At 49.0% G+C, this 24,177-nt stretch overlaps 1 protein-coding gene across 2 annotated transcripts in view; it reads right to left on the bottom strand.

Moving 5' to 3' along the window:
• The window catches only part of LOC144769395 (hemagglutinin/amebocyte aggregation factor-like), a 212,309-nt gene extending 191,400 nt beyond the window's left edge, over nucleotides 1-20,909 (bottom strand). The window contains exon 1 of one of the 2 annotated variants that reach the window (XR_013598693.1): nucleotides 18,390-18,515. Coding sequence is in view for 1 of the 2 variants with exons in the window: in XM_078653454.1 (XP_078509580.1) it covers nucleotides 20,816-20,894 (79 nt within the window). In the remaining variant the exon portion in view is untranslated. Of the gene's footprint in view, nucleotides 1-18,389; nucleotides 18,516-20,815 lie in introns of those variants that run through there. The other variant, XM_078653454.1, reaches the window with a different exon arrangement.
• Nucleotides 20,910-24,177: the final 3,268 nt, after the last annotated feature.

Here is a 24,177-nt window from a genome sequence, read left to right on the forward strand (position 1 = left end):
CTCATACTGCTGCATGCTGCACACTGCCACAGGCCTCACACTGCTGCACGCCTCACACTGCTGAATTACTCACACTGCTTTCTGCACACTGCTGCACACCACACACTGCTGCACGCCACACACAGCTGCACGCCACACACTGCTGCACGCCATACACTTCTGCATGCCTCACACTGCTGCACGCCACACGCTGCTGCACGACACACTGCTGCATTACTCACACTGCTGCATGCTGCACCCTGCTGCATTACTCACACTGCTGCACGCCTCACACTGCTGCATGCTTCCCCCCTCACACTGCTGCACGCCTCACACTGCTGCACACTGCTGCATGCTGCACACTACAGCATGACTCACACTGTTGCACGCCTCACACTGCTGCACGCCTCACACTGCTGCATGCTGCACACTGCTGCATTACTCATACTGCTGCATGCTGCACACTGCCACAGGCCTCACACTGCTGCACGCCTCACACTGCTGCAGGCCTCACACTGCTGAATTACTCACACTGCTTTCTGCACACTGCTGCACACCACACACTGCTGCACGCCACACACAGCTGCACGCCACACACTGCTGCACGCCATACACTTCTGCATTCCTCACACTGCTGCACGCCACACGCTGCTGCACGCCACACTGCTGCATTACTCACACTGCTGCATGCTGCAACCTGCTGCATTACTCACACTGCTGCACGCCTCACACTGCTGCATGCTGCACGCCTCACACTGCTGCACGCCTCACACTGCTGCACGCCTCACACTGCTGCATGCCTCAAACTGCTGCATGCCTCAAACTGCTGCGTGCCTCAAACTGCTGCGTGCCTCACACTGCTGCACGCATCCCACTGCTGCACGCCTCCCACTGCTGCATGCCTCACACTGCTGCACACCCCACACTGCTGCACGCCTCACACTGCTGCATGCCACACACTGCTGCACGCCACACACTGCTGCACGTGTCACACTGCTGCACACCTCACTGCTGCACACTGCACATTGCTGCACACTGCACACTGCTGCACACTGCACACTGCTGCACACTGCTGCACTCTGCTGCATTACTCATACTGCTGCATGCTGCACACTGCCGCACGCCTCACACTGCTGCACACCTCACACTGCTGCACGCCTCACACTGCTGCACGCCTCACACTGCTGCACACTGCTGCATTACTCACACTGCTTTCTGCACACTGCTGCACGCCATACACTGCTGCACACAACACACATCTGCACGCCACACACTGCTGCACACCTCACACTGCTGTACGCCTCACACTGCTGCACACTGCTGCATTACTTACACTGCTGCACGCCACACACTGCTGCACACCACACGCTGCTGCAGGCCACACACTGCTGCATGCCTCACACTGCTGCATGCCTCACACTGCTGCACGCTGCTGCATTACTTACACTGCTGCACGCCACACACTGCTGCAGGCTGCACACTGCTGCATTACTCATACTGCTGCATGCTGCACACTGCCACAGGCCTCACACTGCTGCACGCCTCACACTGCTGCACACCTCACACTGCTGAATTACTCACACTGCTTTCTGCACACTGCTGCACACCACACACTGCTGCACGCCACACACAGCTGCACGCCACACACTGCTGCACGCCATACACTTCTGCATGCCTCACACTGCTGCACGCCACACGCTGCTGCACGACACACTGCTGCATTACTCACACTGCTGCATGCTGCACCCTGCTGCATTACTCACACTGCTGCACGCCTCACACTGCTGCATGCTGCACGCCTCACACTGCTGCACGCCTCACACTGCTGCATGCCTCAAACTGCTGCATGCCTCAAACTGCCTGCTTCAAACTGCTGCGTGCCTCAAACTGCTGCATGCCTCCCACTGCTGCACGCCTCCCACTGCTGCACGCCGCCCACTGCTGCATGCCTCACACTGCTGCACACCCCACACTGCTGCACGCCTCACACTGCTGCATGCCACACACTGCTGCACGCCACACACTGCTGCACGTGTCACACTGCTGCACACCTCACTGCTGCACACTGCACATTGCTGCACACTGCACGCTGCACACTGCTGCACGCTGCACACTGCTGCACGCTGCACACTGCTGCATTACTCATACTGCTGCATGCTGCACACTGCCGCACGCCTCACACTGCTGCACGCCTCACACTGCTGCACGCCTCACACTGCTGCACACCTCACACTGCTGCACTCTGCTGCATTACTCACACTGCTGCACGCCACACACTGCTGCACACCACATGCTGCTGCACGCCACACACTGATGCATGCCTCACACTGCTGCATGCCTCACACAGCTGCACACTGCTGCATTACTTACACTGCTGCACGCCACACACTGCTGCACACCACATGCCTCACACTGCTGCATGCCTCACACTGCTGCACGCCTCACACTGCTGCACGCCTCACACTGCTGCACGCCTCACACTGCTGCACGCTGCACACTGCTGCACGACACACTGCTGCATGACACACTGCTGCATGCCTCACACTGCTGCATGCCACGCACTGCTGCACGCCTCGCACTGCTGCACGCCTCACACTGCTGCACGCCTCACTGCTGCACGCCTCACACTGCTGCATGCCTCACACTGCTGCACGCCTCACACTGCTGCACGCCTCACACTGCTGCACGCCTCACACTGCTGCACGCCTCACACTGCTGCACGCCTCACACTGCTGCACGCCACACACTGCTGCACACTGCTGCACGCCTCACACTGCTGCCCACTGCAGCATTACTCACACTGCTTTCTGCACACTGCTGCACACCACACACTGGTGCACGCACACACTGCTGCACGCCACACACTGCTGCACGCCACACACCGCTGCACGCCACACACTGCTGCACGCCTCACACTGCTGCACACTGCTGCATTACTCATACTGCTGCACACCACACACTTCTGCATGCCACACATTGCTGCACGCCTCACACTGCTGCACACCTCACACAGCTGCACGCCACACACTGCTGCACGCCACACACTGCTGTCTCTCCTCACACTGCTGCATGCCCCACACTGCTGCACACCACACACTGCTGCACGCTGCACACTGCTGCATTACTCACACTGCTGCACGCCTCACACTGCTGCACACCTCACACTGCTGCACGCCTCACACTGCTGCATGCCTCACACTGCTGCACGCCTCACACTGCTGTACGCCACACACTGCTGCACACTGCTGCACGCTGCACACTGCTACGTGCTGCACGCTGCACACTGCTGCATTACTCAAACTGCTGCACACTGCCACAGGCCTCACACTGCTGCATGCCTCACACTGCTGCACGCCTCACACTGCTGCACACTGCTGAATTACTCACACTGCTTTCTGCACACTGCTGCACACCACACACTGCTGCACGCCACACACAGCTGCACGCCACACACTGCTCTCTCCTCACGCTGCTGCACGCTACACACTGCTGCATTACTCACACTGCTGCACGCTGCACACTGCTTTATTACTCACACTGCTGCACGCCTCACACTGCTGCAGGCTGCACACTGCTGCACGCCTCACACTGCTGCAAGCCTCACACTGCTGCACGCCTCACACTGCTGCACGCCTCACACTGCTGCATGCTGCACACTGCTGCATGACACACTGCTGCACGCCACACACTGCTGCATGCCACACACTGCTGCATGCCTCACACTGCTGCATGCCTCACACTGCTGCACGCCTCACTGCTGCACCCCTCACACTGCTGCACGCCTCACACTGCTGCATGCCTCATACTGCTGCATGCCTCACATTGCTGCATGCCTCACTTTGCTGCACGCCTCACACTGCTGCACGCCTCACACTGCTGCATGCCACACAACACCACCACATCACTTAGGTACACCAACACATCACTCTGGGACACCACCACATCACTCTGGGACACCACCACATCACTCTGGGACACCACCACATCACTCTGGGACACCACCACATCACACAGGAACACCACCACATCACACAGGAACACCACCACATCACTCTGGGACACCACCACATCGCTCTGGGACACCACCACATCACTCTGGGACACCACCACATCACTCTGGGACACCACCACATCGCTCTGGGACACCACCACATCACTCTAATACACCACCACATCACTCTGGGTCACCACCAATTCACTCTAATACAGCACCACATCACTCAGCCCACCCACATCATCACTCTGCTCCACAACAGCATCACTCAGAACCACAACAGCACTGTCCTTGCTTGCTACCAACAAGCATTGCCATTGCCAATAGGACTTGCATTAGGAAAGTGTAAACTATTGGCTTTGTAAATAACAATGCTATTAATTTATATCTTTTCAAAGCCAACACATATTTAAAAAAATGGTCATTTACAATACCAATAGCTCACACTATTCTAATGTGAGACCTATTGCATTGCAAATGCGTGTTACACCTCTCTCCAACGCAGCTCTGTGGCGCACACTGGAGGTTCCTGGTGGGCTAGTTGGCCCCCAGGGACCATCAGTATTCAAGGGGATTTAGTTCCCACTCTGGAAACGCGCTAGGGGGCTGTGTTGCAGAGAGGTGTAATGAGGCCAGGCCCCTTTTTACACCTCTCTGCAAAGCAGCCCCCTGGCACATACTGGAGGTTCCTGGTGGGCTAGTTGGCCCCCAGGGACCCTCGGTATTCAAGAGGATTTAGTTCCCACTCTGGAAACGCGCCAGGGGGGCTGCGTTGCAGAGAGGTGTAATGAGGCCACTCCCCTTTTTACATCTCTCTGCAACGCAGTCCCCTGCCACATACTGGAAGTTCCTGGTGGGCTAGTTGGCCCCCAGGCACTCCCAGTATGCAAGGAAACTTAATCCCCCAACTTAGAACGCGATACGGAGCGCGTTTGCACAGTGGTGAAGGTAGGGGGCGGGGCTTGAGGTGATATGCGTGCAAACATGCCCTGTGGCGCGTTTTAAGTTGGGAAATTAATTCCTCTTCAATCCAGAGGTCCCCTATGGGCCAACTAGCCCACCAGGTACCTCCAGTAAGCGCAACGGAGCTGCGTTGCAGAGTGTTGTAAAAAGGGGCGTGGTCTCTGAACACCTCTCTGCAACGCAGCTCCCTGGCGCATACTGGAGGTACCTGGTGGGCTAGTTGGCCCGTCAGGGGACCTCAGGATTGAAGAGGAATTAAGTCCCCAACTTAAAACGCGCCACAGGGCGTGTTTTCACCCATGTCACTTCAGGCCCGGCCCCCTTCCTTCACTATTGAGCAAAATATTCCTCTAAAATCAGCCGAACAATGAATTCCGATTTACTCACCTGTTATCACAAGAGACCTCAGTGCTGCATCTTTGAGCCCAGTACGGACCCTGAAAAGTAAATCTAAGCGTACTTACCAGTAACTTGTATTTCCTTCCATAGGAATCTATTGTGTGGTTTTCACCAGAAAAGTTTCTAAGTGTCTATTTTTGAAATTTACAAATATTCCTCTAAAATCAGCCAAACAACGAATTCCGATTCACTCACCTGTTATCAGGAGAGAACTCAGTGCTGCATCTTTCAGCCCACTACTGATCCTGAAAAGTAATTCTAACCATACTTACAGTAACTTGAATTTTCTTCCATAGGCTAACATTGACTGGTTTCACTTGGAAGTTCTTCCAAGTGTGGAGTTTTTGAACTTTAAAATATTCACCTAAAATCATCTGAACAACGAATTCCGATTTACTCACCTTTTATCAGGAGAGAACCCAGTGCTGCATCATTTAGCTAAGCACTGAACATAAAAAGTAATTCTAACCGTACTTACCCGTAACTTGTATTTCCTTCCATAAGAATCCATTGTCTGGTTTTCACCAGAAACGTTTCTAAGTGTTGATTTTCACAAACTACAAATATTCCTTAAAAATCGCCTGTATGACTTAAACGCATTCTTTCAACTATTTATAGGAGATTCACCAGTGCTGGGTCCAGGATCCACCACTGAGTAAAAAAAGTAATGATAACACTACTTACCTGCTAAATGGTTAACATTGGTGATTCTATGTGAAAAAAATTCTGTCAACTTTTAAAATATAATAATATTCCTTAAAAATCGCTACTGTAACTGAAACACTTTGACTCAACTTTTTACAGGAAATGTCCAAGGACTGAATTTAGGATCCAGTCCTGTGGTTAGAAAAGTAATCCGTAAAGAAACTAAATGCATGTAACTAGAAAAACACATTGAGGTCAATGTTGCATTGAGTTTGAAATTGTGTTGCCTATTGCAATAACTGTAACTACTGTACTTAAAAGTCTGTTGCCTATTTGCAAAGTATTTAAACTAAACTAATTCATTCTGAGAAAATATAGTTTGTAGTATAATGTATAATGTAATTACAATGTAATTTAAAAAATAAAATATCTAAAAATAAATTGTTTAAAAAATGTAGTAAATCAGTATAAAAAAATATATAACAATTAATACATTTAAAAATTGTCATTTACAAAACCTTCGAAATTCACTGAAAAAACCATAGGTTTCAGGCCTGATATAGTTAGGAATTAGCATTTAAAAAACCTTTGAAATTCACTAAAAAACCATAGGTTTCAGGCCTGATATAGTTAGGAATTAGCATTTAAAAAACCTTTGAAATTCACTAAAAAACCATAGGTTTCAGGCCTGATATAGTTAGGAATTAGCATTTAAAAAACCTTAGAAATTCACTGACAACAACGTAGGTTTTAGGGGTGTTATAGTTAGCTGGATATTTTACTCGTACAAAACCATTGAAATTCATCCGAACTATATCTCGCGAGCCCGCAATCCACTGCTGATGATGTCACATATTACATCATTCATGACATGGTCAGTGACATCACTGATGACATCTCAAATGACATCACTGATGACATCATCCACATGACAATCAGATACACCTCATCATACACTAGTATAACTTTTCATCACTCACTGTAAAATACAGAGTACCATATTTGAATCCATTGACACACCAATACAAGTTTCTAAAAAACCACTCATTGATGCAGTCAATGAACACTATCAAATATACTTATACACCTATATCGACAATACACACCAGTACACACCCTATTCACTTATGAAGTCATCCTATTCCCTTATGCAAACAATGGATCATACTTACATTTACTTACTTATACACTTATACAAACACCACTTTATCTATTCATATAGATAGTAACTTATACTTAGTGTGTCATAAATTCACTATTACAAGTATACAGTTATTCATACAGTTAATCAATCAATCAATCAGTTAACTTGTAAAGCGCACTACTTAACCGTGAGGGTCTCAAGGCGCTAAGGGGAGGGGGTGCTGCTACTGCTCGAAGAGCCAGGTCTTAATTAGCTTTCTGAAGGTGAGCAGGTTTTGGGTCTGCCGCAGAGGGGTGGGGAGGGTGTTCCAGGTCTTGGCGGCGTGGAAGGAGATGGATCTGCCGCCGGAGGTTGTTTGTTGGCTGCGCGGGACTGCGGCGAGGGCAAGGCTGGCGGAGCGGAGCTGGCGGGCGGGGGTATAGAAGTTAAGTCTGTTGTTCAGTTAGGCTGGTCCAGTGTTGTGGAGTGCTTTGTGTGCGTGTGTTAGAAAGGCGATCCCGGGGGAGGCAGAAGATGTCTGACTGACCACCCCTAGGTCCACCCCTCCGTCGAGAAGTAGCCGAGCGTTATCGAGAGGCCTCCTGGGTGAGGGTCCTCTCCTAGGATCGTACAGCAGGGTAACCACAACACTACAAACGAACACCACACAAGAGGTTAAGTTCTTAGGCTTTATCAAGAATAAAGGTTGCTGGGTCTCAGCGGTTATATACAGGTAGATCGAGGGATCTATAGAGTCTCGTAAAAGGGACCGGGTAGCGGGACAGTCTCAGTATGGATGCAAGAAGGGATACCCTGCGCACAGCTCTCAATCCTCGAGCCGGGGGTTCCGAGAGGTTGAGCCGCGGCAGCGCCAGCAGGACTCGACAGGTGGTCTTATCGGAGAGGAGGCCGCGGCAGCGCCAGCAGGCTCTCAAGATGGTTCAGCCGCGGCAGCGCCAGCAGGCTCTCAAGATGGTTCAGCCGCGGCAGCGCCAGCAGGCTCTCAAGATGGTTCAGCTGCGGCAGCGCCAGCAGGCTCTCAGGATGGTTCCAGCCGCGGCAGCGCCAGCAGGCTCTCAAGATGGTTCAGCCGCGGCAGCGCCATCAGGCTCTTAAGATGGTACAGCACCGGTGGGCCGCGGCAGCGCCAGCAGGCTCTCAGGGTCTCTTCAGGTTACGGGCCAGGAGTTCTTCTGGTGTCGGCCGTGACAGCGTCAGCAGGGCTTCCAGTCCAGGATACAACTGGTGTCCTACTCCGGGGCTGGCCCAGACCTTTGATGTCTGGACCCTCTCGCCTGGGGGTCCGAGGGGCCGGGATGATAGTGACCAGACACCCAGCAGGGGGGTGGAGCCAGCGCCCAGGGAGGCCGGAGGCGATTGATACTAGGCGTCCGGGGATGGCTGGAGGGCCATCGAAACTCCCTTTTCTCCGGGATCGGTCGAGTGGCCACTCGACCACCTGGGTGGATCTTGGTGCCTCGATGTCCAGGCTTCGCTGGGGCCTGGGCCGGGGCCGAGGCCACATGGTCGTGACGTGGTGGGCCCAAGATGGAGTCGGGCGCGGCCTCGTGCTTAGGTCGTGAGGGGCCCACGATGGAGCCAGGTCGGTAGTGGGGGGTCCGGGATGGTGGCCGGACCAGCAATGTTGGGGCGTGCAGTGTCGGGCAAAAGGGCTGCCCGATGCTGGGTGGAGGGCCGATGTCGTCCTGGGCCCGCCATGCAGGAGGGGTAGGACCATGCCATGAGGCCGGGTCCAACAGCGTGGGTGAGGTGTTTGAAGGTGATCCTCTTGTGGATGGAGAGCCAGTGCAGGTCTCTTAGGTGGAAGGTGATGTGGCTGCGGCAGGGGAAGTTGAGGATCAGTCGTGCGGACACATTTTGGATGCGTTGTAGTCGTCGCAGGTGTACAGTCACGCATACAATCATTGAGTCTTATGTATACTTATTTATAAACAACAGCTGATACATACATTGCCTTTTATTTTTCTACTTTGTTGGACATCTACCATTGAGAGAGATATTTGCTCATCACCACAGCCATAAAGATATTCACTCACCCAAACAACTGTTATAACATGTAGTCTTAACGTCATAGACCTACTAAATCAACTATTCACACATCTCTGGGCAGTCACATACCTCCCACAGAACCACACGCACATTCATTCTCCCATACAAATACTCAGTTAATTAATCAATAACTAATATAGACTTTCAAATAGCTAGTAACCAACTGAAGAAGTATTTTACACAACAACTGACAGAGTGATACAGATATTCACACAGATTAGTCCCTATCCAATATATTTAGTGAGATACTTTAAATTAGTCAAGTAAAGTCAATCACACTGCTACTAAATCCCCCATCCAGATATTTATATTTATATATCCACTCAATATTCAATGCATATAATACATATTTAAATAACAAAGCAAACCACATTCACTGGATGATGTCATCAGTGATGTCATCAGTGATGTCATTTGAGATGTCATCAGTGATGTCACTGACCAGGTCATGAATGATATAATATGTGACATCATCAGCAGTGGATTGCGGGCACGCGAGATATAGTTAGTACTCACTATATCGGAGGAATTTCAATGGTTTTGTACGACTGAAATGTCCAGCTAACTTTAACACCCCCAATACCTATGGTTTTTTCAGTGAATTTCTAAGGTTTTTTAAATGCTAATTCCTAACTATATCAGGCCTGAAACCTATGTTTTTTTCAGTGAACATATAAATATATATATATATATATATATATATATATATATATATATATATATATATATATATATCATCGAGTCAAACACTCCCAATTTGCTTGTTGCACGACAGAGAAATGGACGTTTAGTCTTCTTCTTGAAGTGGCAGGTATTTATTTAGCAAGATTTTTTCAAGTGAACTGCAAAGTGCTCAAATCCAGACGCGTTTTGGCGAGCGCAGTCGCCTTGCTCACTGGAATAATGTGATGAGTGTCCCAACAAAATTTAAAACACCATCAACCAATCCTGTGTATGGAAGTCACATGACTAGAAGATAAACATGGTAAAAACACTTTGTATACCACGCTTTATCAAACAAGGACACTGGTAAAAAACCAATTGTAAAATATAAAGACCACTCTATCCAGAATTTAAAAACTGAATGATAGAGATGTCAAAATTGTTTTGGTTTTGTAAATAATAACTGTATAAATACATAAATTCATGAACAGCCACATTAGCATCATATTAACGCATGTTTGTAAAATCACAATTAGACATACTGATTCAAGAACAATAATAATAACTGCATAATACATTATCATGATTTCCAATTGAACTTGAATTAGTTAATAAGTCACAGCTTTTTTAGTTGTGTTTGTAAACAATGCACAAGCTGTCCCCATATTTCAGTATTAACATTACAAAAAAGTCCATACCCTATCTAAAACATGACTTCCAAAAGTGGTAGTGCTAGAGTGTATGTGCACATTAATTTTTTTGATTTTTAATACCTAAAAATTCAACTGAATCAACCCCAATAGTTATATATTGACATAGGGCTATCCTAAGGTGTCGTGTGAACCCAGCTGGGTTCAATGTCAATGGGTTGAAATGTTGGGCAGAGAGAAAGGAAAAAATGAATGTAACTGTATAGAGGAAGAGCAATTCATAAAAAAGGCTAATTCCCGAAGTGTAGACTGGGAACAAACGATGAAGAATTCATCAATTATGTACAGAAACCATAATCTATTTGAAATGCAATGCACTAGTAGACCAAACTTTTTCTCCAGTAGGTATGTTGATTTTAGTCATTCTGAAAGCAGTAAACAGATCTGTGCAAGTGTGCCGATAAATATCATAAAACCAATCATTCATAAAAAGAAATTCATAAATTCATGGTAAAATACATATAAATTGACCGCCATACCGACCCAAGAACCAGCAGTATAAAATGACTAAAAACAAGTATAGATTAAATTGAGAAGTAAAATATAAAACCTTAGAAAACCATAAGAACATCAAATTAATGTATATAAACTATTGACAAGCAAAGCCAATGTAATACAAAAGCCCTATAAATAATAGTGCAGACCCTCACAAATGTTAAGGCGTCTCGGGTTCTTGGTATCTAACTCTATGATATATTTTGTTTCTAGTTGCCTGAGGGTCTTCTCCCTGTTGCCTCCTCTCTTGTTCTGTGGGACACTGTCAATCACAAAGAATTGCAGAACATTAAGATTGTTATTGTGTTCTGCTTTGACGTGTCTAGCAACAGGGTATGATGGATCTGAATTGACCGTAGCCCTTAAATGCTGCAAAATGCGTGCATGAACTTGAAGCTTTGTGCTTCCTACATATTGAAGTCCACAAATGCATTTTAAAACATAAACGGCATGGTCAGTTCTACAGGTGTAAAGTCCACCTATTTTAATTGGAACCTCCGAGAAAGCATTAGAGTACGAATTGGTGTTGACTCCAAACTTGCATGTCCTGCATGTACTGCATTTAAAGAAGCCTCTTTTGGGGGACAGCCAATTACTTTTGTTATAGAGTTCTGGGCTAGTTTTCACCAAATGACTCCGCATGGAGTGTGCCTTGCGATATGTAAAATTGGGTTTGCTTGGTAAAACTCCTTGTAGAACAGCATCAGTAAGAACTATTGGCCATTGGGTATTGATGATTTTCTTGATAGATTGTGACTGCCTACTGTTTGGAGAGATAAATCTACAGGAATTCACAGATGATTTATCCTGATTCAGAATGGGGTCAATCAAACTATCAGTGCTATTCACAGTTTTAGATACAACTTTAATTAACTCTGACCTATCTTTTCTGTTGGCCCTTTTCATAGCCAGGTCCAGTTTGTGAGAGTCATAACCCCGTTCTAACAATCTGCATTTGGCAGCTGTTTGTGCATCCGTTAAGGCGGCCAACATACTACATGCCCTATGGATTCTCAAGAACTCTCCATAGGGCAAACTGGCAATAGTGTGGTGGGGTGGAAACTAGATGCATGCAAAAGTGTATTGCCTGCTGTGAGTTTCCTGTACAGACTAGTTTCAATTATGTCGTTATGTATTTCCACCTTAATGTCCAAAAAGGTGGTAGAAACCGGATCAATATGGGATGTAAATTTCAAATTAAGCTCGTTTGCGTTTATGAGATCCACAAATGCCTTAGCCTCATCCTCATTACCTTTCCAAACTATAAAAATATTGTCTATATACCTCCACATATGCATAACATGCTGTTCATAAAGTGCCTTGTGCTGTTTTTTAAGGGCATGCTCCTCCCACCAGCCTACATGTAGACATGCATAGCTGGGGAGAAGCATGACCCCATTGCCACGCCCTGCTTTTGTTTATACACTTTGCCATCAAACATAAACATATTGTTGAAAATAAACCACTGTATCATCCCTAAAAGCATTTAGTTATGTTGATACATGTCAATACTCCTGTGCTTGAGGTTCTACAACATGGTGACCATCGTCATGCCTGATGCAAGTATAGAGCGAGGCAATGTCCAAAGTTAAGAGCAAATAATCATTGGCCCACTGCACAGTATTTAACTTAGATAAAAAATTCCTGGAGGCCTGCAAAAAAGTCGGCAAATATGTTACATGTTCCTGGAGAAACTAGTCAGCATATCTGGATGTACACTCAAATGCGCTATTAATTGCAGATATAATGGGTCTTCCTTGTAAAGGGTCTAATCCTTTATGTACTTTGGGGATTAAATAAAATGTCGGTAGAGTAGGGTGTTCTTTGTATAAAAATTTGAATTCATCTTTGCTAATGAGACCCTCTAGCTGCCACCTCAACAATTCATTTCTGTAATCCCCATTGATTTTCTTTACTGCGACTCCATTACTCAGCTCATAGCACTGTGTATCATTCAGATGTTTAAATGCCTCCATCCTGTAGGATTCCTCAATCCAAAGAACAATATTGCCTCCTTTGTCAGCATTGTTTATTACAACTGAATCATTATTCTTAAGTTTGGTCATTAATTGAAAATATTCTTTACTTTTACCATGAGGACTTGATCTGGAATTACATGATTTTTTGTACAGAGTTTTTAAATCATCCGTAATACGTTCATGAAAGATGTCCACGGCGTCCCTAGGCATTATTGGAACAAAAGTAGAAGAGTCTTTAAAAGGACTGTTGCCCGGTGAGGAAATGGTGATATTTTCCTGTTGTGCTACCATCTGTGAACTGCAAACATCCTCCTCACCCCGTAATGCATGTAGTGTTGTCAACAACGGAATTTCTCCAGCCGTAAGACTTCCACTATCTACTTGTGCCTGGACCAGAATTTTTACTTGACCATGATTTTTGATCCTGAAATATTTTTTGAGTTTTAGTTTTCAGATGAATTTGTAAACATCCACACGTGTTTAAACAAGATTAAAACTGCTTTCTGGGCAATAACTCAATCCAAGTGCTAGTAGTTGTTGTTCTGCTTCATTGAGTTCAATATCAGTCAAGTTGATAATGGTTTGTCCATGAGGTGTTACTTTTTGCGCCAGTTCCTCTTTTTCAACTGACCTCTGCTTTGGACGTGTGGCGCATTTGCGTCTCTCTCTCCTTCGGCGATTCCTTTCTTTGCCTGTAATGTTTGTGGATTTTTCGGTCGCAGAGATTGTTTTCTTTGTTCCCTGATAAAATCCATTTCTTCCGCGTAGGAAAGAGGACCAAATGCCCTAGCGACACCTTCTGCACCACTGCTGGCCTCTGAGTCAGTGTCACTCATTGCCAAACTTGATTCTGATCCAGAAGCTTAACAAATCGTTGCCGGCGTGTGGCCACTACTCATTGCCTGCCCGGTTTTGCATGCCAGATTTGGTAAACACTTTTTGTTTTTTGACCAGGTCATATTTCCATGCAAATGTAAACACCTGCCCCTGCTCATAGTCATTTTTATCACGTGCAAATTTCCATACTTTTCCTCATGTTTGTCTTTTCTTGCATGCATTTCCTTTATGCTTTTTTCAACCAAGTCTTTATTATTCTCGTTGGTGATCAAATCCAATTCACTTTGTATGCGGGTAATTTCGCTAAGATCCTTGTCTCTATCAATTCTTGCATACTTGATAAGGAGGCATACCAATCTCATTGAGGCCTCAAGATTACTTTCCACCCACTCTTTCAGAAGTAACGGGTTCGGCTGTTCAAAACTGGGTGTTAACATTATTCTTAAGCCCCTCGGCACTCGACCCGCCTTGTGATATTTTTCGAGAGACTTTTCCTCCCACCACTTAGTAAGCTCGCTCTTGTGCCTGGTCACCCCCACGCTCCTGTGCCTGCTGCCGCTGCCGCAGCCCCAGCCTCCCGATGGCCGCCGAGCCCACACCAGCTTTTCCCGCCGCCCCAGCCTCCCGAGGGCCGCCGAGCCCACACCAGCTTTTCCCGCCGCCCCAGCCTCCCGAGGGCCGCCGAGCCCACACCAGCTTTTCCCGCCGCCCCAGCCCGTGGCAACGCCCCCCCGACAGCCGATTGGCTCGCGCTCCCGCCTCCCCGCAGACCCTCCCGACCGGCTCCCTTCTTAAGGGGAGCCAGAGCAAGATCCAGGGAGTGACCACTGCGCCTACGGCCTGGTCACCCCCACGCTCCTGTGCCTGCTGCCGCTGCCGCTGCCCCAGCCTCCCGAGGGCCGCTGAGCCCACACCAGCTTTTCCCGCTGCCCCAGCCTCCCGAGGGCCGCCGAGCCCACACCAGCTTTTCCCGCCGCCCCAGCCCGTGGCCCCGCCCCCCGACAGCCGATTGGCTCGCGCTCCCGCCTCCCCGCAGACCCTCCTGACCGGCTCCCTTCTTATGACGTCCCCAGAGCGACCGCGCAGCGGGAGCACCGATTGAGCGCCGAAGGTGCGCCAAAGGTAAGCCCGTCTGCGCCCGTCCGCGCCTGGAACGCGCCCAGCGCCAGGACCCCTGGCCCTCGCAGACCCCAGCCCACCCGCTGGACGTACGACGCCGCCACCCTCAACGCACTCAACGCCGGCCGAACCCCTGGATGCTACCGAGCCACCCCGAGACGCACCCACGGACCCTTCATCTGCCAGTCCTGCAAGTTCTCCTGCACCCGGACCTGCACTGCACCAGCACCCACCAAGCCGAACTCCAGCAGCACCCACCTGAAGTGCATCCTGCTCAACACCCGCTCCGTCCACAGACACGCCGTCGAGCTCTGGAACCTGCTCGACACCACAGCCCCAGACGTCGCCTTCCTCACGGAAACCTGGATGAACGCCTCCTCAGCGCCCGACACCGCCATCGCCATCCCGGACGGCTACAAGATCATCCGGAGAGACCGCGTCATCCAGACAGGAGGCATCGCCATCATTCACAGGAACACCATCCGCATCACGACCAACACCGACGACACCATCGCACCCGCCGAACACCTGCACTTCCAGATCCACGTCAACCCCAAGACCACCCTCAGAGGCACCCTCATCTACAGACCCCCGGGACCACGCACACAATTCAGCGAGGACATCGCCGACTTCATCAGCCCGCTCGCCCTCCCCTCAGCCGACTACATCCTCCTCGGGGACCTCAACTTCCACCTGGAGAACAACGACGACCGCAACACCACCACCCTGCTGGAAAACCTCGCAAACCGGGGACTCAAGCAGCTGGTGACCACCCCCACCCACCTCGCCGGACACACTCTCGACGCCGTCTTCTCATCCAGCAAAGACATCGCCTTCAGCCACGCCACAGGACTCCACTGGACGGACCACAGCTGCGTCCACTTCACCTTCAGAAGAACGACGACCCACCACCACCAGCAACAGGTTGCCCGAAGAAGCTGGAACAAGATCACAGCCGACCAGCTCGCCGCTTCCCTGAGTCAGCACCCTCCCGCCAGCTCAGCGAACCCCAGCCAGGCCGCCGACAACCTCACGAAGTGGATCAGCAACTGCGCGGACGAACTCGCCCCTCTGAGGACCCCGCCCAGCAGATCCGGCAGCAAGAAAGCCCCATGGTTCACCGACGAACTCAAGAGCTCCAAGAAGAACTGCCGAGCCCTCGAGAAAGTCTGGAGAAGGGAACCAACACCGGACAACATGACCACCCTCAAGCTTGCCACCCGGAAGCACCATCAACTGATCCGCGCCACCAAGAAAACTGCATTCAAGGACCGACTGGACAACAACGCACACAACTGCAAGGAACTCTTCAACATCGTGAAAGAGCTCTCCAACCCCAACGCCGGAAACAACGACATCACCCCATCGCAAGACCTCTGCAACTCCCTCGCCTCCTACTTCCAAAACAAGATCGCGGACATACACAACAGCTTCAGCATTCAACCATCGCACACAACGTCCGCAGCAACGCCGCCCACCACCACCCTCCGCGCCTGGACTCCGATCAGCACCAATGACACCGTCCGCATGATGAACTCCATCCACTCCGGATCTCCGACCGACCCCTGCCCTCACCACGTCTTCAACAAGGCCGACGCTGTCATCGCACCCCACCTGCGGGACATCGTCAACACCTCCTTCGACACCGCCACCTTCCCGGAGAGCTGGAAGCACGCCGAACTCAGCGCTCTACTAAAGAAACCAACAGCGGACCCCACCGAACTCAAGAACTACCGCCCCATCTCGCTCCTCCCGTTTCCAGCCAAAGTCATCGAGAAGACCGTCAACAAACAGCTGGCCGCCTTCCTCGAGACGAATGGATCCCTCGACCCCTCACAGTCTGGCTTCCGAGCCAACCACAGCACCGAGACTGCCCTCATCGCTGCCACCGATGACATCCGAGCCCTGATGGACAACGGAGAAACAGCGGCCCTCATCCTCCTAGACCTCTCCGCGGCATTCGACACTGTCTGCCACCGCACCCTAGTGCAGCGCCTCAGCAACGTCGGAATTCAGGAGAAGGCACTGGAATGGATCGTCTCCTTCCTCGACGGAAGAACACAGAGAGTTCGTCTACCACCGTACAAGTCAGAGGCCACCTAAGTCATCTGCGGCGTCCCTCAAGGATCCTCGCTGAGCCCCACCCTCTTCAACGTCTACATGAGCCCCTTCGCGCCCATCGCACGCCAACACAACCTGAACATCATCTCCTACGCCGATGACACCCAGCTGATCCTCTCACTGACCAACGACCCCGCCGCTTCCAGAGCCAACCTTCACGAAGGGATGAAAGATGTAGCCGAGTGGATGACGACCAGCCGCCTGAAACTGAACTCAGACAAGACGGAAGTCCTCATCCTGGGCTCCTCGCCCTCCGCCTGGGACGACTCCTGGTGGCCCCCTGCCCTGGGCACCGCACCCACACCGACAGACCACGCACGCAACCTGGGCTTCATCCTGGACTCCTCCCTCTCCATGACCAGACAAGTCAACGCCGTCTCCTCGTCATGCTTCAACATCCTGCGCATGCTACGGAAGATCTTCCGGTGGATCCCCACCGAGACCAGGAAGACGGTCACCCAGGCCCTCGTCACCAGCCGACTGGACTACGGCAACGCCCTCTACGCCGGAACCACCGCCAAGCTCCAGAAGAGACTCCAGCGGATCCAGAACGCCTCAGCCAGACTCATCCTCGACATCCCCCGACGCAGCCACATCTCCGGACATCTGAGAGACCTGCACTGGCTCCCCGTCAACAAGAGAATCACCTTCCGTCTCCTCACCCACGCACACAAAGCCCTACACGATCAAGGCCCGAGCTACCTCAACAACCGCATCAACTTCTACGCTCCCAAACGCCACCTCCGATCAGCCAGTCACGCCCTCGCCGCCGTCCCCCGCATCCGAAGAACGACAACAGGAGGAAGGTCCTTCTCCCACCTGGCCGCCAAGACCTGGAACTCCCTCCCGACCGACCTGCGCCTGACCCAAGACCACCTCTCCTTCAGGAAGAAGCTCACGACCTGGCTGTTCGAGCAGTAGCAGCACCCCCCCCCCCCCCCAAGCGCCTTGAGACCCTCCGGGTAAGTAGTGCGCTCTATAAATGTGCTTGATTGATTGATTGATTGATGTTTCTCCAACGATTTAATAAGACTTTTTACGTCAGGATTCTGTATGACTTTATCTATATTTTGCCCAGCTTTTTTCTCCACTTGAGTTAAATTCAAAAAAAGCTCTTCTGCAACTTTCTCTCAATTTCTGAATGTTTCATCCATAATTAAAGCACTGCAGTTCTCTCACTTGTATCTAATCCGTTTACGTTTTGCCGCTTCAGGGCGGCAAAAACACACCCATACCCACTTAAGAATACCTCCCCTCCTGCCAACAATGGTTATCTAAAATTCCCGACTTACTGCATCGATAGAAAACTGCCCCGTACGAGTCCTCCGACCTTCCAGGGCAAGACTGTAGTGAATGCGGGATTTTTTACTTTTTCCGAACCTGGCAGGGGGGAGAACACGAAAAAGCTCCACACAAACTGAAAATCCCAAACGGCTTGTAACAGGGTGCAGCCTCAGAGTGGGGAGTGGTCCGTTGAAGAGAGGCCTAGCCGAGCCTCTCTGATTAACACTCCCAATTTGCTTGTAGCAAGACAGAGAAACGTACGCTTAGTCTTCTTCTTGAAGTGGCAGGTATTTATTTAGCAAGATTTTTTCAAGTGAACTGCAAAGTGCTTAAATCCAGACGCGTTTCGGCGAGCGCAGTCGCCTTGCTCACTGGAATAACGTGATGAGTGGCCCAACAAAATTTAAAACACCATCAACCAATCCTGTGTATGAAAGTCACATGACTAGAAGATAAACATGGTAAAAGCACTTTGTATACCACGCTTTATCAAACAAGGACACTGGTAAAAAAACAATTGTAAAATATAAAGACTAGTCTATCCAGAATTTAAAAACTGAATGATAGAGATGTCAAAATTGTTTTGGTTTTGTAAATATATGTGTGTGTGTGTGTGATCAAGGCGTAACAACGCCGAAACGCACAAGGATATGAGTTGCAGATCTGAACAAAATGGCTTGAACTACTTTGAAACCATGCTTGGCAAATCCTTTTCTTTGATCGATATATATATATATATTCTTTTTTTTGGGGGGGGGGGGTTATACTTACCTGGTAAGTTTTTACACGCATATTCCTTTATCACATATGCTTTAAGAATGCTAATTTCATTATAAAGACATGGATGGTAAAGGTTGGCTTGGTTGTGTCATACATCTAGTCCTAGCTCATGAGTCTCAATAAGCCTCTTGTGCCCATCAGAGCCAGCAATGGACTGGGCCTCTCTACCTGTGAGGCAAATCAAAGACTCACCAGCTAGAGCAGGAAGCTCTGAATTTATGAATCTGGAATTATAATCAGACCCTGCCTCAAAATGACCATGTTCGTGATTAAACGCACTAAGAGCTTCAGCCCCTCAGTCGGCAAACATGCCTAGGTTGTCCCCTTTGCACCCTCAGAATTTCTAAACGCCGCTGCCAAAATATAACTTACTTCACAGTTCTGAAGCAGGGCTCAGGGTATGCACAGTACATGCCCAACAGCATTATTTTTAAAATGCAGCAGAAAATCACGGCTGGGTCTGCAAGACAATTTTCACCCAGCCCTGAAAGAAGCCCCTGCACCTTAGTTTATCAGTGGTTTTCAGGGGGTTTCCTGTGTCATGGATTTCATAAGGGGTACACGCTTTACAGAATGGATATTTTGCATATGAGCTTCATACAGGATCCTGGAAACATGAAGATAAGAAAGAACTGGAGCTTTCCAGTACTGGGTACTAAACCATGTCTCGTTATTTTTCAAACACTTTTCCTTTATGTGAAGTAGGAATAAATAAAGTTTGAAAAAATCTAAATATCTACAACTTGATGTCTGCATGGTTAAAGATTCCCTGAATTGGTTTATGAGTGGTAATGAAACTATATACTGTGTTTTCTTTTTCGTTTTTCTGTGCCGCCGTTGCGTCACTTTTTGTGACGCAGCAGTGGTGTAAAAAATGCACCACGTTGCGTTCTATTTACAAAGTGCTGCATCTAAGAACATGCGTCACTTTGTAAAGCCCTGCACTACATTATACCTGCGTCAGATATAATGTATGCAGGGTGATTTCACTGTGCCACTTTTAGGACGCTACTGCATCAATATCTTACGCCTGCCTCACAGCAGGCGTAAGACTGATGCAAGCCCTTTCACATGGGGCTTGCCCCATGTGAAAGAACACATTGCATGAGTTGCGTCTGTTTTCAGACACACCCCAGCAATGTGTTACTTTTGCGCTACAGATAAGTCAGTAATACTGACGCATCGGTCATTACTTGCAACATGATGCGTCATACAGTAAATATGATGCATCCATCAATTTGCAAAGAGGGCGCAGTGAAACCTGTTGCATCGCTGTTTTCACGCAGGGTTGCGACACCTTTCATACATGAGGCCCTCTGTATCCAAGGTACATTCCCTAACGTTTGTCCAGAGCAGTAAAAGCTCATTTTACATTTATTTTGTAATCTGTTTATGATTAAGACTGAAAAAACATGTCATATGTCCACTGGCAGATAACATAGGATATCCTGGGTTCAGTGAACTTTCAAACAAAGATTAAGACTAGATAGTGTCATATTTTAATTATTCCATTATAGAACCATGAACTCTATGGCGTGTAGCCTTTTTCGCTATGAAATTTTGTACATGTGAACGAAATTTAAATTGAACATTAAAAAACACAACACAAAAATAAATAGCATCAATGGAAAATATTAAACCAATAGCATTTTACCTGTGGGCGAGTCCTGGGAGACCTCGCTTTCTGTAAACACTGTCGCTATGATCGTTGCGAGAAGGAATATTGCCCTCATGGTGACTGGAAGAGTGACAAGAGGTAGTTTATTTGAAAAGACGAGGCTATATGACATTTCCCAGGCGTTCCCCTCTACCTCTTTTTCCTCTGCAGCCCTCTCTTATTCCTTCTCCGGTCCCGTCCTCTTGCTTATATACCCTGCTTCCTAAATCCCACGACAGTCATCAGCCCCACCTCTTCCCGCTTCCGAGGAGTGGGTGCGAAGTAAAGTTTGACATGGGTAGTTATGAACGCATGGGCGGCTGGTTCTTAGGAACTCTAGGGCGTGGACCTATCAGCTCCAGCAAGGGCTGAAAGAGATGCCGCTCTTAACACAGGGCTCGGCCCTTTTGACTGTTTACTTTTCCCAGAGCTGTGTGCGATGGTGCAGGTCAGCCACGCTCGTAGAGGGGCTGCGCAGATGTGAGGGCGCTGTGCACACCAGCCCATAGACATGCCGGCAAACCTTATGAGTACAGCATGTCTAAGTACAGGACCCTGCCGGAGCGCTCACACAAACAGCCACTGACCTATCACAAGTCAGGATAGAGCGAGAAAGATCACACCCCACAACTCTATTCTGACTTATGTTAGGGCTGTAGCCACTTAGCAGGCTCCTCGTAGTCATTTTGAAAACATTTCCGTATTATCTGTAAAACGGTGCATCACTCTGTGAAGCCACAATGAAACCTATGCCCAAATCTTTCAAATTCCATGGTCTAAATTCATTGTGTGCGCGTATCATTTGTTTCTTTTCCTATTGGCACAACAGGTGTGCATTTCAAAATTGTAGTTAATGATACTGATGGAGCTCAGATTTCATCTGGAGTCAGGCATTGCTTTATTTTTGTGCTTCAGACAGACTGCATTTAAATTGACACTCACATTTTGGTGCAAGTGAAAACACATGGCACATGAGACATGAAATGAGGCATAGTCAGTCTGAAATGCTTGTGCTGAATTAACATGTGTTTTTTGCAGTGTAGAGAAAACTCGTAATTTCAGTGGCCTTTTTAGGTCTCGCCTATGCAGCGTGCATGCACTGCATAGGAAAAAGACCTTTTGGAATGGATTCATTTTTCGCACTAAAAACGTGCACGCGTTGCATTGCTTTCAATGGCAACGCGTGCACGTTTGGAGATTCCCTTGCGGGAGCGAGCTTTGACATTATATGTTTGTAATTAACTTGCAAACATATGGTGCCCCTGTTCGCTCCCACAAGGGAAACGCTGTGTGTGCTTTTGGCCGCACTACCCCCACTGCATGCACCGGTACAGTTTCACTTTCCCGGCTGCGGGGCTGCACTTGTGTTACAGCGCTTGTTAAACATTTTAGCGAGATCTGGTAAAAGTAGACCTATAAGTATCAGTTTAATAGTTAAGTCAGCACGTGAAAGGTGGTCTTCCATTGAGTGGCAGCATTTTTAGTTGCGTTCGATCCGTTTCAGATATAAACGCTTTTATTATCATCTGTAAATCGAAAAAATCCTCACTAGATGCATGTAACTGCTTATTACTGACAACTAGTGATGTCACGGTGCCCCTACAGGCTCCCAGCATGTCATGGCCTCGCCTCTGTTGACTCCAAGCTGAAAGTGTGATTCCAGGCTGGTGGTGGCGCCGCTCTCCTGCTGGGCGCTGCTTTACTTTCACTTTCTCTAGGCGCAGGGGTAAGCTGTGGTTAGAGTTACATCTAGAGGAGAGAGCGCCGGCAGCATATGAAATGGTGCCTACGAGGGATGCTGGGCTGAAAGGCAGAGCAAGGACACTGCCCAGCGTCTGTTCCCTGAAGTCATTACCTCCTGCCGCGCTCTCTGTTTCCGCAGTATATCTAAGGAGCAAGACTTCTTCTTTTAGCCTCTTAGGGTGTACATCACAGGAACAAAAAGACATCCATCTTTTCATTCTTAAAACACATCAAACTAATGTTATATACAACTTATTTTTAAACTAAAACAAATTCTTGTAGAGCTTCGGTAATCTTTATTTCACTATTTGTTTATCTACAGTCGGACCCTAACTAAAGGATCATGCATTACAAGGAATACAATACCCCCACATGTATGTAAGAAGTATATTCAAAGTCACCTCGGCCTGTGGTTGATATATATCCTTTGGCCTCTTTGGTGACTTGAAGTAACCTGCCTGAGTACAGATGAGGTACTTTATTCAGTGTATAATCAAAGGAGCTTGCAATCTCCCTCTCACCAACCACCTGTCAATAATGTTGTTTTTACCCCCTGAGTTCTGAAAGCGCCTGTTCAGGGACAGCCTGATATGTGGGCGGATGATGGAGTGTCTGGTGAGGGCTGTCTGGGTGACCGCGAGGGCTGTGTGGTGGCAGCAGGCATGGGTGGGGCTTGGAGCGGAGGGTTGCCCTGAATGGAAGCTGGCATCCGGTCTTCTTTAAGACCCCGGGGACACAACTGCAACCGGTAATGACAGGTGCATCCTCCAAATGGTGGCCCCTGTTTCTGGGAATGTGCAGAAGGCTGCAGTGGTTGCAAGATCTCAAGTCTGTGCATATATAACATCTGTTCTAAAAGTTATTGCGAACCGTGCTGGTGTGGGTGATGTAAAGGATTCAGAAGTTCAGTTCATAGGTGATTGGCAGCCAGTGTGCACTTAAGATGAACAGTATAATACTCTTGCTGTGACAGTGGGTTTTACATGCAGGAGCTCCACCATTGCTAGGATAGCGTCCTAGGCGAGGGTGGACCGAAATGTAAGGGCCCTTGCTGACGGTAGTAAATTCAGGGGCCATTTTGTGTTCACTGGTGAGTACCTGGATGAGCAGGGACTGCCCCCTGAACACAAACATCCCTGGACCTCCCCCAGTGTACCTAAATAATCGACAGTTTAGCTGCCTCACGCAGATGATGGGTTTGTTGCAGTGTCAGCAGGGCTCACAGGGGGAAGTGAGGGCAAGGAAGGGGGATAAAGGAGTGTTGAATGCATTGCTCTCCGTATAATAAGGACGGACAGACACCTCTTTAAACTGGCTGTGCACACAGAAACGACCAGGTAGGGACAAGGACAAGGCTGGGCCAAGACGACCGGGGCCCAGCCCTGTTGTTGGCATAACCTTAATGCACACAGCTTCACGAATATTGGCGCTTGCCCATGCTAAAGGGGGTCCCTGCCTGTGCACGTGCACTGCCCAAACTGCACACAAGTGTCTGCAATCACACAGTGAGCTCACAAGAAGTGTGACAAGCATTCCAAGCCTGATTGTCCTAATGGACCAGCTGCGGCCTGCACAGACTCCGAGCCTGCCATGCGCTGCTGCACAGCGCTCGCTGC

This window comes from Lissotriton helveticus, chromosome 1_1, assembly GCF_964261635.1.
Source record: "Lissotriton helveticus chromosome 1_1, aLisHel1.1, whole genome shotgun sequence".
Lineage (NCBI taxonomy): Eukaryota > Metazoa > Chordata > Amphibia > Caudata > Salamandridae > Lissotriton > Lissotriton helveticus.